The 16,537-nt window shown below is 48.4% G+C and overlaps 1 protein-coding gene across 7 annotated transcripts in view; it reads right to left on the bottom strand.

Annotated features, from left to right (window-relative positions):
• The window catches only part of khdrbs3 (KH domain containing, RNA binding, signal transduction associated 3), a 215,991-nt gene that overhangs the window by 113,945 nt on the left and 85,509 nt on the right, over window positions 1-16,537 (bottom strand). For 6 of the 7 annotated variants that reach the window (XR_013576457.1, XR_013576456.1, XR_013576459.1 and 3 more), the window contains 3 exons: window positions 13,962-14,108; window positions 2,381-2,517; window positions 300-486 (listed from right to left, as the gene is read on the bottom strand). Coding sequence is in view for 3 of the 7 variants with exons in the window: in XM_078540958.1 (XP_078397084.1) it covers window positions 300-486; window positions 2,381-2,517; window positions 13,962-14,108 (471 nt within the window). In the remaining 4 variants the exon portion in view is untranslated. The remainder of the gene's footprint in view (window positions 1-299; window positions 487-2,380; window positions 2,518-13,961; window positions 14,109-16,537) is intronic. The other variant, XM_078540959.1, reaches the window with a different exon arrangement.

Raw genomic sequence — 16,537 nt, 5'->3', positions numbered from 1 at the left:
TTTTCAGATTCTCCAGATATTTCTTCTTTTCTCCCTAAAGGATCCATCTGGTTTAACATTATGCTTGCTTTTCTCAGCTACAGAGCAACTTATGATCCATTTTGCTGCTAATAACAATCCATTCTAATAATATTGTTATGATTAACAGGCTACCTAGGGCTACCAAATCCTTGTTGTGCTTTAATACCTTGTTTCAAAGTTACAAAAAATTTTGAAGCTATTTTTGAATTCCATATTACTTTCTTGTCATTGTCACTTAAATATTATGCTAGTCACAATTCTAGAAACAATTTACTTACATATTCACCATATGCAGTGTCCTGTACTGGGGGTGGTGGAGGTCTGTAACCTGGCGCTCCTCTTGCTCTTGGCGCTGGGACTCCACGTCCCCTAGCTCCAGGACCTCGACCAGGAGGTGCTCCTCTGGGAACAGGTCCCGCTCGTGGAACTGCAGATGTCGGGGGAGGAACTCCACCACGGCCTCTGCTAAAGTGCAACAAGGAAGAGATAGAAAGATCAAGTCAGTTGCAATAACACGGCGAGAGGATGGAGATAAGGCCATCAAGCCATATACCATCAATAAATCACTATCTAATCTATGTTATCTTGAGGAAAGGCTCTGCAAAGATTTTCCTTATTTCCTCCATGTCCTCCCACCACCAAAAATGTAAATCCAGTAAAATTCCAGACTGTCTTATTGGTTTATATCTGACATTCCTCATCTTCCTCCTCCTTCAGGTACCATACACTAAGAGGACATTGGTGACCATGACCATTGGATTGGTCAATGATTATGCCTGGAAAGGTACTGCCAAAATAGTGGTCTGCCATTGCCTTCTGCAATATGGCTGACTAAGAAACTCTCTCACTCTTACTGCCTGCCAGGAAGCATTTACAGGCTGATAATCAACCTGTTTGGCCACGTTATGAATGTACCTTATGTGACCATCAAGTCCTGAAGTAGGGCTTGAACCCACAGCTTCTGACCCTGTACTTCTGACATTACTTGTTTTTAAACATGTTCCCTTCCTTAGTGTGACATTTCCATAGTATCACCAGCCTAATCTAGCAATACTAAGGTTCACGCAATATTTTTTTCTCTCTTTGGGAGGAACTTTGACTTTTGTTGATAGCATAAAATGTGTAATATTTGCCTGTGTAATATTTGCTCTGCCACCTGTTGAAAACTTCTCCCAATTGTTGTTACCATTTGTTCAATGGGTAGTGGTGCTAGGTACACTATTTCAATCTTGCCGCTTTTTCTGCGTTGTTTTCAATATGGGGGAGGATTTTCCCTTCATCAAGGAGGCACGACAGGCGGGTCCGGGAGCGGCCGCACAACTGTCCGCCACCCTTGATCGGGCCCTGACTGTGATTTCATGCTGGCTGGTCAATTTACGGCCAACCAGCGTGAAACGCGCAATGATAACCTCAGTGCTGCCTGAGTGGGGGCAGGAGGAGCAAGAGCGCTGAAGTGTGCGCATGCACGGGGTGCGCTCAGTGAAAGCTTGCTGAAGGCACAGAGCTGCCTCAGGAGCTGAAGATTTTTAACATGACAAATAAAGATTTTAAAAATAAGGAAAACATCTCCCCGCATGTGACTCTGTCACATGAGCAGGGACATGTGAAACATGAATTTTAAAAAGTTTTATTGGTTTTTAATCACTGTTCGAAACCTCATCCCACCCGTGGATGAGGTTTTGTTAAAAACTACAAAGGCCGCTTGGCCTATTCGTCCGCCCACCAACTGAACGGTTGGACAGGCAGCAAAAAATTCAAATTAATTAATTGATTTAAGGGCCTTAATAGGCCTCTGAATCGTCAGTGGGCGCGCTGCTGCCTCGAGGGAGGAAAATTTCTGCCCATGCTCAGGCTCTGGTAAACAAAGTGAACACAGGACTACCTGACTAGTGAATCGTCACTTTCTGAACATTTTAAACCCTGGCATTTTTAATTAATTTACATCTTCTAGAGCAAGTTATGGTTCTGTAATTACTGTATCTTATTTTGCTGCTGCTGAATATGCCTGTAACTCAAACATAATGTTTTGATTTTTTCAATCTTTCTACTTTAAGTAGCTAAAAGCACTCATGTGTTTAGATCTTTGACTTTGAGCTTTACTCTGCAAGCCTGAGTATGAACAACAGACATTTGTAGGAAATTACTTCAACCAATATATTAGCAGAGGGAATTAGCCTATTTATTGCAAGTGCCTATAAATTTATTAGCCAAGTTGTGTTTCAGTTGTGATTTTCTCCATAACCATATTCATACTGAATCACATCTGGGAATGCAAAATTGATTTTGAAATCAAGTCAAAAGCTTACCAGCCTGCAGCAGGCTGAACTACAGGGCCCTATAAAGTAACAAAAGCTTTCACCTGCTTAGAGCTGGAGCAAGTGCTCCTCGACCCCTCACTGGCTTCCCTCGAACTGCTGGAGTTTCTGGACTCTCTGGTGTACCATTCAAGTAGGACAATTCCTGAAGCTGCTGTTGTCGAATTTCATCATTGTAATCCTGCAGACACATACATTACAAAAATGATTGCAATCTAGTTGAGTACTCTGTGTGTGTGTGTGTGTTGGGGGGGGGGGGGGGAATTTTTCTTTATTATTAGGCTTTTTATTAGCTTTCTTGTGTCTGTTAATATACTGTGTTTTGCATATTGAATAATCATTTGTTACAACTCCGATGCAGCCAGCAATAAAAGTATTTTACACTAACGGAAAGAAAATTGGATAGGAAATGAAAGTTTAGTTTTGAAGGGAGTCATTTTATTAGTAGGGAACACTCAAGTTTAATCACAGTTATTGTCTTAAAGTCTGTTTCTATTGAACTTTAATGTTTCTATTTAAATATTGGGCAAAAACAAAAAGTCAGTCTGCAGAAATGCTGTGTATTTCATATTAGTTTAAGGCATTTCTTCTATTCTTAAGTTTTGTGCCAGTCAACTTGCATTAATTTCAGCAGCTCTCTCATGCTTACGCACCTGAATTCTACATAAAATGTACTGGGATGAGACCTTGTAACGCCCACTGCGAACTGCCAGGTCTTCTTCCTTGCTGTTAAATTTATACTTTTCTCAAAAGAAAATACTAGTTTTACAAGGATATGCTACCACAGCCCCTCCCTCCCCCCGCTATGAATACATTTTTTAAACCTGAACCAATAGTCAGCTGAGAACTGGAGTATTGTGCGCTAGTGGTTTCAGATGTTTGACAATTAAAATGGAGTTAGCAGCATCTAAGGGTGGAATTTTCTGTGCCCGCTGCTGGCGGGCATGATAAGTGGCGTGAGCAGAAAATATGGCACGATAAGTTTCACAATGGGAGGAGGCAGGTCACGATTGTCCGCTCAGCTCGCTGATGGCTGGCCACATTTCCCACCATTGGTTGTCGGGAACATCATTGTAATACATCAGCATATCATCATCAGGCCATCCCGCCAGTCTCTTGCACCCCCGCTGGATCGTCCAGGGAGTGTGCATGACGCCTACATCCTCAGTCAGTCAGAGATCCCTGGGGTCTTCTAGGTTCCACAGAGGCTGCAGGGATGGCTCCTCAGGGACAAGGGCTGCCTGCAGAGACAGTGGCTCCCATGCGGCAGCCTCAGACTACAGCAGAGCGACGGTATAATGAAGCTCATGCTGCAGCTTGCAACTTGGTAGAGCAGGCCACTGAGTTCAGGTTCCGGTGGCTAGACTGGTCTGGTGGAGCCCTGCAATACAGTCCGCAGAGGTTGTCACGCATTGTCATCGCCTGCTGCGCCCTTTACAACCTGGTGCTCCTAAGGCCGAGGAGGAGATGGAGGAGCTGCACATTTCCTCCAATGAGGACGATGCAGCAGATGGGTATGAGGCTGAGCAGGTCCTCTGAGGCAACAATGACAGGGATGAGGCCCTCACACTGGCTAGACGAGGCAGGCGCGCTCAGGAGGCTCTCACAGGTGCCAGATTTGTGGAGGATGATGACAACATGCAGTGAGGTGACCCCATAATTCCTCACATCACATTTGTGAATGTTTGACTCCAGTGTGGCATATGGCAGCAAAAATACCCTCTGTGAAAATGCTCCTGTCATGGAGACACGGTGGAAGCTCTAACAGTCGTTTGATTGCAGGAGGATGATGACGACATGCATCGAGGATGCTCCATAAATCTTCACACAGCCTCTGAGAATGTCTGACCTCTGTCTAGCCAAGGGCAGATACTTGCGCTCCGTGATTAGGGGCATATCATAGAGATGCACCCATGAAACTTCAGAAGCATCTGATGCTTTGTCCGCCTTCAGCACCTCAGCTCTTCAGTGGTCACAGATGCTGACGAGATGGGGGCCAACCCATCCATAAAAGGTGCTGAGAGCACACAGACAGAATGACAGAATTCTGTGGCGCCTGCCCACTACATTATAGCAGCAAAGACAAGCACCGCCGAGGTGCAGGCATCAGTAATGTCTCCAGGGAGTGAGAGGCCGGACCATCACTTTGGTCTGAAGGCTGCACAGAGCACAGGGAAGAGGCCCTGGACTGAGACACCTGCTTTTATCTTGTGCAAAAAGGTTGCACATCTGAGTGACAAGAACATTGCTCATTAGAGCAAGGAGCCATAGGCACGGAGACGTTCTTGGGAGCTTATTGACAATAGTGAACAGTATGTACAAGTGATTAACACCCATGCCAAGGCTCTGCAACTAATTCTCCTTAACTGTCCTAGTCTTTCCACTACATCTTGTTGCTCCCAGGACATCCACAGCGGATGTGGAGGCATCCTGCTGACTGCGACGCCCCGTCTGTGACGACTTGGGCAGGCATCCTCTGGAGGGCCAAGACCTGGAGGGCCCCGGCCTGCTTTCAGGGTTCTGCTGTGTGGCGGTGGCACCATCCTCAGCCTGTGGAGCTAGAGCTGCTGAGGTCACAGGAAGAGGGGAGTCAGATGGGAAGGACATTGAGTCACCTAGATGGATGGGCCCGGAGTATACGCCAGTGGATCCTCCTCCCTATGGGTGCCTGGGGGCCTCAGGCTGACTCCGAGGAGCAGGGGTAGCTGGAGTGAGATCGAGCTGCCTGGCACCCCTCTCACATACACACTGTTGGAGGCCAACTATGGCATCAGCGATGGAATTGAGCCCGCGCACAGTGCAGGAGCAAAGTCCTGGACCAAGGTCCCCTAGCGGCCGACATCCTACCAATGTTGCCCTCGGTGCATTGGCATGCCGACGCTATCACCTCAGACTGAAGGCGGAAGGACGCCTCCATCGTGACTAGCAATCTGAGGAGTGCAGTGGACATCCCGCCCTGATGTTCCCGAGCTTGCCTTTGCAGCTCCAGCAACTGTCCCAAGACTGTGTCCAGAGGCTCATCATCTGTCTTTGAGCTCATCATCTGTCAGCAACATTCTGGCCTCCAGAAGTCCTCCGAGTGCCAGGGACCTGCAAAGTCCCTGCCGCCACCTGCAGTGGATCAGAAAGTGCGATGTGCTCACCAGATTGTGATCTCAGGGCTATTCTAAAGCTAGGTCCCACTGAGACGTGTATCTCTGCGCTGGCAGAGGGTGTGGGTGAGCGCTGTGACAGGACTTCAGGAAGGGTGCCTCCAGATTCCTCTTCAGAGGTTTCTTCAGGGTTTGATTGGAGGCCCCGGGTCATGGATTCTGTCGGCTGTTTGGCAGATGTGCCTGCGAAAGCAAGGAATGATAATTAGTGTATGGCAATGGCCTGTGAAAGAGAACACATCACTGACAGAATGGTTGTCTGATGCATGTTGCACTGCTGGATCCTCACTTGGCACAGGGGCTGACCTCACCGTCAGTACAGGTCTGGTCCAAATCCTCGATGGCGGTTGGAAGGCTCTGTTTTCAAAGTCCATGAGAACCTTGATTTCGGGCGCTCCACCACCAGTCTGCGACCTCGTTCTCTCGTTGTGTGCCAGCTTGTCCTGGAGAAAGTGTAAGCAGGACGCTTGCCAGGCCAGGTGTCAAGTATGCCTGGCCTGTGTGCGTGTTGAGTGATCCCACTGATGGGATGAAAACAATGATGGTGAGTGAATGGTAATTCACTGGCAATGAGTGCAGGCCCTGTGGATGTGTGATGGATTTGAGGGTGTGAGAGTTGAATCATGAGTTACCCTGGCGGTACGGAGGAGATCATTCACCCTCTTGCAGCACTGGATGGCTATCCTCTTTTGCAGGGCGTTAGCACTGGCCACTGCTGCCACCTCTCCCAAGCTGGGTTAGTGCTGTTGCTGCCCATCCTGTGGCCAGAGGGTGGGTAGAGGACATCCCAACAGGCCTCCATGGCATCCAAAGGTCACCCAAGGGGCGTGTCGCTGAACCTGGGGGCTGCAGTCTTCTTCAGTTTCAGGGCCATGTCTTCCACGCAGCAGTGGTGAGCCGGAAGCACTGAGATATGTGCTTGCGACTGGACTTTAAACATGGCGCCTGGTATAATGCAGCAGTGGGGTGATGGTGGGCAGGCGAATGAGAGCCCACCCGCCATGGAAACAGCGTGCTTCCCGTGAGTGCATAAATAATGAGGCAGGAAAACCCACCATCACGGCTGGTGGGTAAGCGGAATTTTCCCAAATTTGCACTAAGTATCACATTAATTTATTCTTGATCACTACACCCCACTGCTTTAGATGTGTGTTCTGAAATGTGACTTAAGATAACACATTATAGCTCAGTGACTGTGGATAACTGCAGAAAATACTGTTGGTAGGAAGAAGCTAAATTCACTTTACATCAATCAAAGAAAGGTCAGGAAGAAACACAGATGCAAGGAGGGAATGAGAGGAATATAATGAAAAATGCAAATAACATTAGCAATTTACTGTCTAAGCAATTCAGGAACAAGAAAGGAGTATAATCCTGAGAATGGTCCACGTTAAGATTTTAAAAGAGGAACGAGGTGTAGTTGAATGAAGTCTTTTAAGGTTTTCATAAGTATGGATAATTTGAAAACAAGAAAATTTCACCCCTTTCCCAGTCACTGTCTCAGGCTGAATCAGAATGTCTGTACTTTAACAACATATTTATCCCAAACAGAGCTTCCGAGACTTTCTACCAACAACATTGCCTACTTTTACCAAGGGGTGAATTTTAACCCAAAAGCACGTGGGTTGGGGTCAGTTGAGATGTTACATCTTTAAAAATTTCAGTAGTGACCCCAACACACATATTTGCAATTTTAACAGAGGTTGGACAAGGGGCAGACAGCCAACATGCTCTTGGAAAGTGCATTTTTAAAAAATTGTTAATTCACAGCATGTGGGTTTCGCTGGCTGGGCCAGCATTTATTGCCCTCCCTCGTTGCCCTTGAGAAGGTGGTGATGAGCTGCTTTCTTGAAGCACTGCAGTCCATGTGGTGTAGGTACACTCACAGTGCGGTTAGGGAGTTCCAGGATTTTGACCCAGCAACAGTGAAGGAACGGTGGCGATATATTTCCAAGTCAGGATGGTGAGTGACTTGGAGGGGAACTTCCAGGTGGTGGTGGTCCCATCTATCTGCTGCCCTTGCCCTTCCAGATGGTAGTGGTTATGGGTTTGGGAGGTGCTGTCTAAGGAGCCTTGCTGAATTCCTGCAGTGCATCTTATAGATGGTACAGACTGTTGTTACTGTGCGTCGATGGTGGAGGGTGTTAATGTTTGTGGATGTGGTGCCAGTCAAGTGGGCTGCTTTGTCCTGGATGGTGTCAAGCTTCTTGAGTGTTGTCGGGGGCTGCACTCATCCAGGCAAGTGGGGAGTATTCCATCACACTCCTGACTTGTGCCTTACAGATGGTGAACAGGCTTTGGGGAGTCAGGAGGTGAGTTACTCATCACAGGATTCCTAGCCTCTGGCCTGCTCTTGTAGCCACAGTATTTATATGGCTTGTCCAGTTCTCTGCTGCCTCTTTCAACTCTACAACTCTCACAGTGCCCAAAACTCCACAAAGTTTTTGTTTTACAACTGGTTTTGTGAACCCCCATTTCTTTTTGCTCCACTATTGGCACCATGTCTTCATCTAGGTTCCATGCTCTGTCATTTTTTTTCTAAACCCATTTGCCTCTCTACTTCTCTCCCTCCTTAGAGCCCACTGCTGACCAGGTTTTTTTGTCCTAATATCCCCTCAGCACAGGTGTTAAACAGGAATTCTATAATTGGAAGATGATGTTGTTAAGGTGGATGAATGGAAAAGATTCCACAGCCCTATTCAAAGAGGGGGACGGACTCTCCTATTGTCCTGGCCAACATTCCTCCCTCCATCACCACTACCAACTACAGATTATATGGTAATTTGCTGCTCGGGGAACACTGAATGAGCAATGCCTGTATATTTGCAAGCTACACTGCAAATACTGATTGTGGCAAAAGTAATCAATTGATTGTAACGCACTTTGGGTGTAATGAGATAGTATATAACTCAAGATCTTGCTTTTACTTTCTATTAAATCCAAAATTAAAGAAAGAAAACAAATGAGTTGTTGGAAGGATGGCCCTGAGGGACCAATAACGTTCTACATGTCATCATAATGCTGATGCACTATTCACTAGTATAAATTCACTTCCCTCAATCTATTGGCCTCTCTAATCTAATTCTTCCAAAAAATGCAAAGTTATTATTTATACAACAGCAACTTGCATTTCTATAATGCGTTTAGTGCAAGAAATCTTTTTTAGGCACTTCATAGTACCTGAGCAAGAGGGAATTTAGGTAAGATTGCCGAAGGCAGTCAACAAGGTATGTTAAAGAAAGATTTTTAAAAGACAAGCAGCAGCAAGACAAATGGTATAAGGAGGGAGTTCCAAACAGCAACTCCTAATGCCATCACCATTAACAAGTGTAAATTGAAAATACCTGAGCAGGAAAACTAGAACAAGATCTGATGTGTCTAGTTTTCACTAATTTAACAAACTATTCAAATTTTTGCTTCCATGTTTAACTGTGAACTGATTGACTAGCGCATTATGGGCGGAATTTTCTGAGCCCGCTGGTGGTGGGTGTGATAGGTGGCGTGCAGGGAAAACATGGCACGATCTGCTTCACGAAGGCGTGAAGGCAGGTCGCGATCGCCCGTTAAGCCAGCGAATGGCATTCAGCGTTTCCCGCCATCGGTTGGCTGGGGGCTAATGATAATACATCAACATATAATTAAAAGGCAATCCCGCCAGACTCTTGGAACCCTGTCCATCCACGCTGGCAGGAAAGCACGCTGGTAAGTTTCACAACAGCACATAGGTGATGTGCAATTGGTGGCTTTCACTTTGGGGGAATTGTGGTGAGTGAGCAGCAGAATTCTTCACAGCTCTCCTGTTGTTTACAGACCTCAGGGGTGCCAGGGGGAACTGATGGCTGGCCCCAGAGGCGACTGCTGTGGTGGGGCTGTTGGGAGGCGGTGTCCAGTGCTGCCGTGGCACTGCATCCTGTGCACAGGCAACCGAGGTGGGGGGTCAGGGTAAGCGAGGGAAGTGGCCACGCATTAGGGACACCTGTATAAACTGACCATGCCTCGGCAACTGAGACAGATCAGGCGCAGCCACAGTGACTCCCACACAGTGGGGGTCAGGGTCCTAGTCTGTCTGCCTGCCCATGCAAGCAGCACGGAGGCACCAAAAAACCACCAAGCACTCCATACCTCACCCATCCCCCGACTCCTCCAGCACAGACCTCGAATCCGCCACCACTTTATTGGACAGTGGAGCAGTTGGACTGTACACATTGTACAATCTCCTTTCCAACGCTGGCCATGTAGCAGTTACTGCTGGAGGCGCTCACATGGATCCTGATGACCTAGCTGTATGCCTGATGGCCTACAGAAACCGTAGAAGACTGAGGAGGGAGCAACTGAGGCTCCTGGCTGTGCAAAGGCAGGAGCAGCAACCTCATGAAGGGGCAGCAGGGGCGCATTCACACGCTACCCAGGAGTGACAGGGAACCGTGGCTGGTCGGTGCCTAGTGACACCCAGGGTCTAACGACGTTGCCTGCCTCTCCTGCAGATGACTAAGAACCAGTGTCGCCAACGACTGCGCACGGCTAGGCACCTGGCGGCTCACATTTACCACTTATTGCAGGCCTTGGCGCCAAGGGGACATGGAGGGAATCCACTGCCAGTAGCTGTGAAAGTGACCACAGCACTCAATTTCTGTGCCAGTGGCTCCTTTCAGGGCTCCACAGGTGACCTCTGTGGGCTGTCACAAGCCACCACCCACAAATGCAACCATGAGGCCACAGATGCCATCTTCTCCATGACACACAACTTTGTGCATTTCGCCCGGGAAGGGACAGCCAGGATGCAAGTGCCATCGGATTGGCCCAGGCCTCGGGATTCCCACATGTGCAGGGTGCGACTAACTGCACTCATGTGGCGCTCAGATCTCCGTCGCTACACTCGGTGGATTTCATCAACTGCAGGAGCTTCCACTCATTGAACGTGCAGCTGGTATGTGACCACCTGAAAGTGTGTGCACGGTTTCCAGGGAGTGTGCATGGCACCGACATCCTGAGTCATTCACAGATCCCTGCAGTCTTCCAGGGTCTACAGAGGCTGCAGGGTTGGCTCCTTGGGGACAATGGCCCGCAGAGGCCGTGGCTGATGACACCCGTGCGGCAGACTCAGACTGCAGCAGAACAATGCTATTAGTAGGCTCATGCAGCAGCTCGCAACTTGGTGGAGCAGACCATCAGGCTGAAGATCAGGTTCCAGTGCGTGGACTAGTCTGGTGGAGCCCTGCAATATAGTCCACAAAGGATGTCATGCATTGTTGTCGTCTGCTGCGCCCTTTACAACCTGACACTCCCAACAGCGTGACGAGCTGGCCGAGGAGGAGATGGAGGAGCTGGAGGTCTCCTTGGATGAGGAGGATGCTGACAGGCATGAGGGTGAGGGGGTCCTCGATGGTGACGATGACAGGGATGAGGATCTTGCACTGACTAGGCAAGGCAGGTGCACTCGGGAGGCCCCCATATCTGCCAGATTTGTGGAGTATGATGATGACGACAACGACATGCAGTAGGGTGTCCCTATAGATCCTCACATCGCAGTTGTGAATGTTTGACTCCAGTCTGGCTTATCACAGCACCAATACCGTCAGAGAATGCTCCTGTCATGGAGATGCAGCGGAGGCCCTAATAGTCGTTCAATCACAGGAGGATGATGACAACATGCAGTGAGGACACTCCATAGATCTTCACATAGCCTCTGAGAATGTCTGACTCCTATCTGGCCGAGGGCAGCTCGCTTGCGCTCCATGATCAGAGACATCTCAGAGACGCAGCCATGAAACTTTAGATGCATCTGATGCTGTGTCCGTCTTTAGCACCTCAGCCCTTCAGAAGCTGGTGCACAGCATCATGGTCGCAGATGTTGGTGTGATGGAGACCAGACCCACCTTAAAAAGTGCTGGGAGTACACAAAAAGAATGAGAGAACTCTGTGGTGCCTGCCCACTACATTGTGGCAGCAATGACCAGCACTGCCAAGGTGCAGGCATCAGTCATGTTCCTAGGGAGTGTGAGGCTGGACCATCACTGTGATCAGAAGTCTGAACAGGGAAGAGGGCCTGGACTCAGACACTTGCCTTTATCTTGTGCAGAAAGGTTTCACATCTGAGTGACAAGAACATTGCTCATCAGAACAAGGAGCCACAGGCAGGGAGACATTCTTAAGAGTTTATTGACAATAGTGAACAGTATGTACAAGTGATCAACACCCGTGCCCAGTCTGTGCAACTACTTCTACCTAACTTTCCTAACCCTGCCGCTATGTCTTGGTGCTCCCCTGGCATCCACAGCAGAGGCGGAGGCAGCCTGCTGACTGTGACGTCCTGTGATGACATTTGCAGGTGTCCTCTGGGGGGCCGAAACTTGGAGGGCCCCGGCCTGCTTTCGGGGTCCTGCTGTGTGGCAGTGGCATCCTCCTCAGTCTGCGTAGCTGAACAGCAGAAGTCACAGGAAGAGGGGATTCGGATGGACCGGTCACTCCCAGAATCATCTGGGTGGATGGCCCCAGAGCCTGCACCTGCTGATCCTCCTCCCTATGGGGGCCCGTGAGCCCCTGGCTGACTCAAGTGAGTGGAAGGGAGTGAGATCGAGCTGCCCAGCACCCCTCTCGCGTACACACTGTTGGAGGCCAGCTATGGCATCAGTGATGAAGTTCAGCTCGCTCAGCAGTGCAGGAGTGATGTCCTGGACCAAGGTCTCCATGGCAGCCGTCATCCTGCCAATGTTGACCTCAGTGTGTTGCAATGCCGGCGCTATCACCTCAGCCTGAAGACAGACGGACTCCTCCATCGTGCTTTGCAATCTGAGGAGTGAAGCGGACATCCCTTCTTGATATTCCCCAGCTTGCCTTTGCAGCTCCAGCAACTGTGACATGACCATGTCCAGAGGCTCGTCACCTGACTCGGTCTCAGCAACATTCTGGCCTCCAGCAGTGCTCCGAGTGCCGGGGACCCGGGAAGTCCCTGCCTCTGCCTACTGTGGATCAGAAAGTACAATGTGCTCACCAGATTGTGATCCCGAGGCTACTCTAAAGCTAGGTCCCACCGAGGTTTGTCTCTGCGCTGGTGGAGGGTGTGGGTGAGCGCTGTGATGGGATTTCTGGGAGCATGCCTTCAGATTTCTCTTCAAAGGTTTCTTCAGAGCTTGACTGGAGGCCCTCGGTCATGTACTCTGTCAGCTATTTGGCAGATGTGCCTGCGAAAGCAAGGGGAAATAATTAGTGCATGGCAGTGGCCTGTGAAAGAGGACACATCACTCACGGCATGATTGCCCGAATGATGTTGCACTGCTGGATCCTCACTTGATACAGCAGCGCCGACCTCACCATCACCACAGGTCCGGTCCCAGTCATCACTGGCCAGCTGGATGGCTGTGTTTTCGAATTCTGTCAGAACTTTGATCTCCGGCATCCCTCCACCTGTGACCTTTCCCTCCTGTGTGCCAGTTTGTCCTGAATGGATAGAGATGGGGAGAGTGTATCAAGGCACCTGCCAGGCCAGATGATAAGTATGCCTGGCCTGTGTGGGCGGTGAGTGGTTCCATTGACGGGCTGAGGACAATGCAGTTGTGTGTGAAAGAGTGAATGGTGATGTCCCTTGCACTGGCAGTGAGTGAGGGCCCTGTGGATGTGTGATGGGTTTGTGAGTGAGAGAGTTCGGAGTGATGAAAAGCGCGACTTACCCTGGCGGAATGGAGGAGATAATTTATCCTTTTGCGGTACTGGATGGCTGTCCTCTTCCGCACGGCGTTTGTGCTGGCCATCGCCTCCCAAGCCAGCTTGGTGACTTCGCTGCCCATCCTGTGGCCAGAGTGGGGGTAAAGCACATCGCAGTGGGCCTCCACGGCATCCAGCAGTCGCTTGAGGGGCCAGTTGTTGAAGCGGGGGCTGCAGTCATTTTGCCTTTGCTGGTCACGTCTCCCGGGCAGTGGTGGTGATAAGCATTGTGCTGGCGGCTGCCTTTTAAAGATGGCGGCCAGCGTGATGCAACAACGAGGTGATGTTGGGCGGGCAAAACAGCGTGTTTCGCGGGAGTGAATAAATAACGAGGCGGGTTCGGGACGATATGGCGGGAAAACCCCTCATTTTCGCTGGCGGGTAGGACTCCATTTTACCCGCTCACTACTGCACTTAGTGCAAATCTGGGAAAATTCCACCCCATATTGCAATCGAACCTGATAACATGGTTTAAATAAGAGTAAAATGGGATCCAAAGTGGAATTTTTCCCACAAAAATGGCAATAGAATTCTGGAACAAGATACCAGCGAAGACATCAATGAATAACATAAGTGGGATTGAGGTGATTAGGTGTGTTTATGGAGTGGAGGCATATGGTGAGATGACAGACTACAGGCCTATTTAGTTGGAGCTAATGGCATTTCTTTGTTTTTAAAATTTCTAATTTCCATATGTATTCCTAGAATTATTATATGCTAAAATTATCAATATGAAACTTAGGGATGTGTGAAGAATTATTTGAACACTGACCGGTATGAGAAACTTCTTTACTTCCTCTAGAGCATGTCCCATTCTTGCGTATGCCTCTGATGGCGGAGCAAATACTTCAATCAATACATGCAGGTCTTCATTAAGATGTGCATATTTAGATTCCCCACTCTTCCTTAGTTCCTCTTCCTTAAAATGACGTAAAACAGAAAAAGACCATTAGCCGACTCTTTCATACATCACCACACCAACAAAAAAATAGCTCTTGACTGTACATTCAACTGTATGTTTTTCATGCACTCTTGTTTAGCATAAACTGCATTTGGTATATTAAGGGCTGCAGCTGTGTTGTATGCTCTCTGTACTGCAGATACTCTGCAAAAGATAGCACAAGGTTCAATAAGGCCAGAAAATAGGTGATGTGCAATTATTTCCTGTTGCTTCTGATGCAAACAACATGTAAACTTTGTGCTGCCGGCTCAATAATAGGTGTTTGTATGCAGCCAGTACTAAGTGCTTGCTGAGAGACTACACGCCTGAACAGGATGTGCAATATCATGAGAGGCGAGCACACTTAAAGCTAGCCTGCACCCCTTAAAGGGAGGAGCATTGTGGAAAGAGCAGGTTCTGGAACTGGTTGTGAAAGAGCATTATCAACAGCACAGTACGTCGAGATTTTCCAACTCTTCTCTGGGGACTTGGTTGAGGAAGCGCAGGGGGAACAGATATCATCTATCCACAGAGGGGCTAGGAAGTCCTCCAGTCAAACTCTCAGAAGACAGTGGGAGCAGATAGCTGTGGCAGTCAATGCCAGAGTGCAGCTCTGAGGACCTAAAGGCAGTGCCGCAAGAAGTTCAATGACCTCACACAATTGGTCAAGGTCAGGAAATGCATCTTCAAATGTCATATCGCTCCAATCGCCCACTAGCCTCACACGCAGCTCAATGAACAACATTCATTTCTCGCCAATCAACAACAATCAATACTCATACCTAACATTCATAAATTTACCTCACCTTTGCAAACTTAACATTGCTGCAAGCCTCACTACCACATCCCACATTGAACACACCGCCAGTTCTTCAGCCACGATGGCCACATCACCCAAACTGCGCCATGGTCACTGATATACTTTCTTCTCTCTTACAATACATCACATAACCACCAACTAGCAGGGTGCACATTTGCATCTATATGCCCTGATACTTGTGGTGGAGGAGATGCTCACCATCACATCAGTGACTGAGGCCATAGCCTCAAGTGGAGCTGAAACCAGTAAAGATGACAGTTTTTGCATACTTAACCCCCTTCTCTCATCCCACTTCCCCTTGTCCCACAAACTTGATTTACAAGCTGCTGGTAATTTTAAATGCCTCTCTCGTGCTTCATCCTACCCCCATTCCCTCACATAACAAAGGAGAAAGGCACAAGAACTGACCAGGCAAAGGGGGGTTGCGGGGGGAAAGAAAGAGAGAAAATGGTGGAAGACCAGAAAGGTAATGATAAGGAAAAAAAAAGCAGTCACTCAATCACATAATTGTAGCCAGCAGCTCAGATATTGGCAATGTGTGCACTTTAAAGTTTACAGGCATAATCTGCTTTTGGTGGGACACCAGGCTGAAGTGGTTTGGGGTCAGTGAAAGAAGGGTGGGTGTAGTTCACCACAGGGTGAGGTCGCAGAGGAGTTCTGCTGCAGAGGACTCAGATCAGGACCTACAGAAAAAGGCCAATGGGCACATACACCAAAATGCTTGGTGCATTGGCAAGCCTGCTAGAAAGCCTGCAGTCACCATCAAGGAGCATGGCAGCAATTTGGCACAGGGATTTACATAAGAGCTTAGAGTCCATCCTTTCCAACATGGAAGTGATGGCCAACTTAATTAGCATACTTGTGGGCCCACTGTGATGCAGCATCTGATGTCACAGCTTCCACTGCAGCACAAGCCCAAGCCATCCAACACCTAGCTGCTATGGTGAGAGCTTAGACTGAAGCCATGCAAGCTCAGTTTGCTGACATCATAACCATAGATACCAGTGTGCAAATGATTAAACAGCGATCTGGCCTCCAGCACATTACTAGAATTGCTGATATGCTGCTCCATTCAAGTGATAATGGCTCAGTGGAGCACAAACCTGCTGTCTTCTCTTAGGATGACAGCAATAAAACTCCTACCACTGACACTCGAAATGCCCTTGTCGTTACCTGTCAGCCAAGACTTTCATCAGCATCTACTGGAATAGCATTGCATAGATGCACTAGGACAGGCAAAGACACATGGAACACCGGCAGTAAGTGGACTTTTATATGGAATATTAAATAGTTTAATTTATAAAGTTGATTTGGAATGTTGACATTGTAGTGGCTTTTATATCCTGGCCGAGAAGTTGCAATAGTCAGCAACAGAGGGAAGGTAAACTGTGGGGCTGTGGGTGAATGGGGAGTTGCAGTTGCTTTCACTGGTACTGCAGTCAGATAAGCTGATGACAGACCACCCGAATAGAAAGAGGTTGCCACCTGCCTTCCTCCTCCCTATATACCTGCTCGCAAGAACTGTGTCCTCATGACTGCACGGTTTTATGTAACAGACTATCAAGAATTGAGACACACACTCTGCCGA

Source organism: Cetorhinus maximus, chromosome 4 (assembly GCF_964194155.1).
Source record: "Cetorhinus maximus chromosome 4, sCetMax3.hap1.1, whole genome shotgun sequence".
Taxonomy (NCBI): Eukaryota; Metazoa; Chordata; class Chondrichthyes; order Lamniformes; family Cetorhinidae; genus Cetorhinus; species Cetorhinus maximus.
Note: the sequence above shows the minus strand (reverse complement) of the source record. Positions and strands in the feature narration are given on the sequence as shown.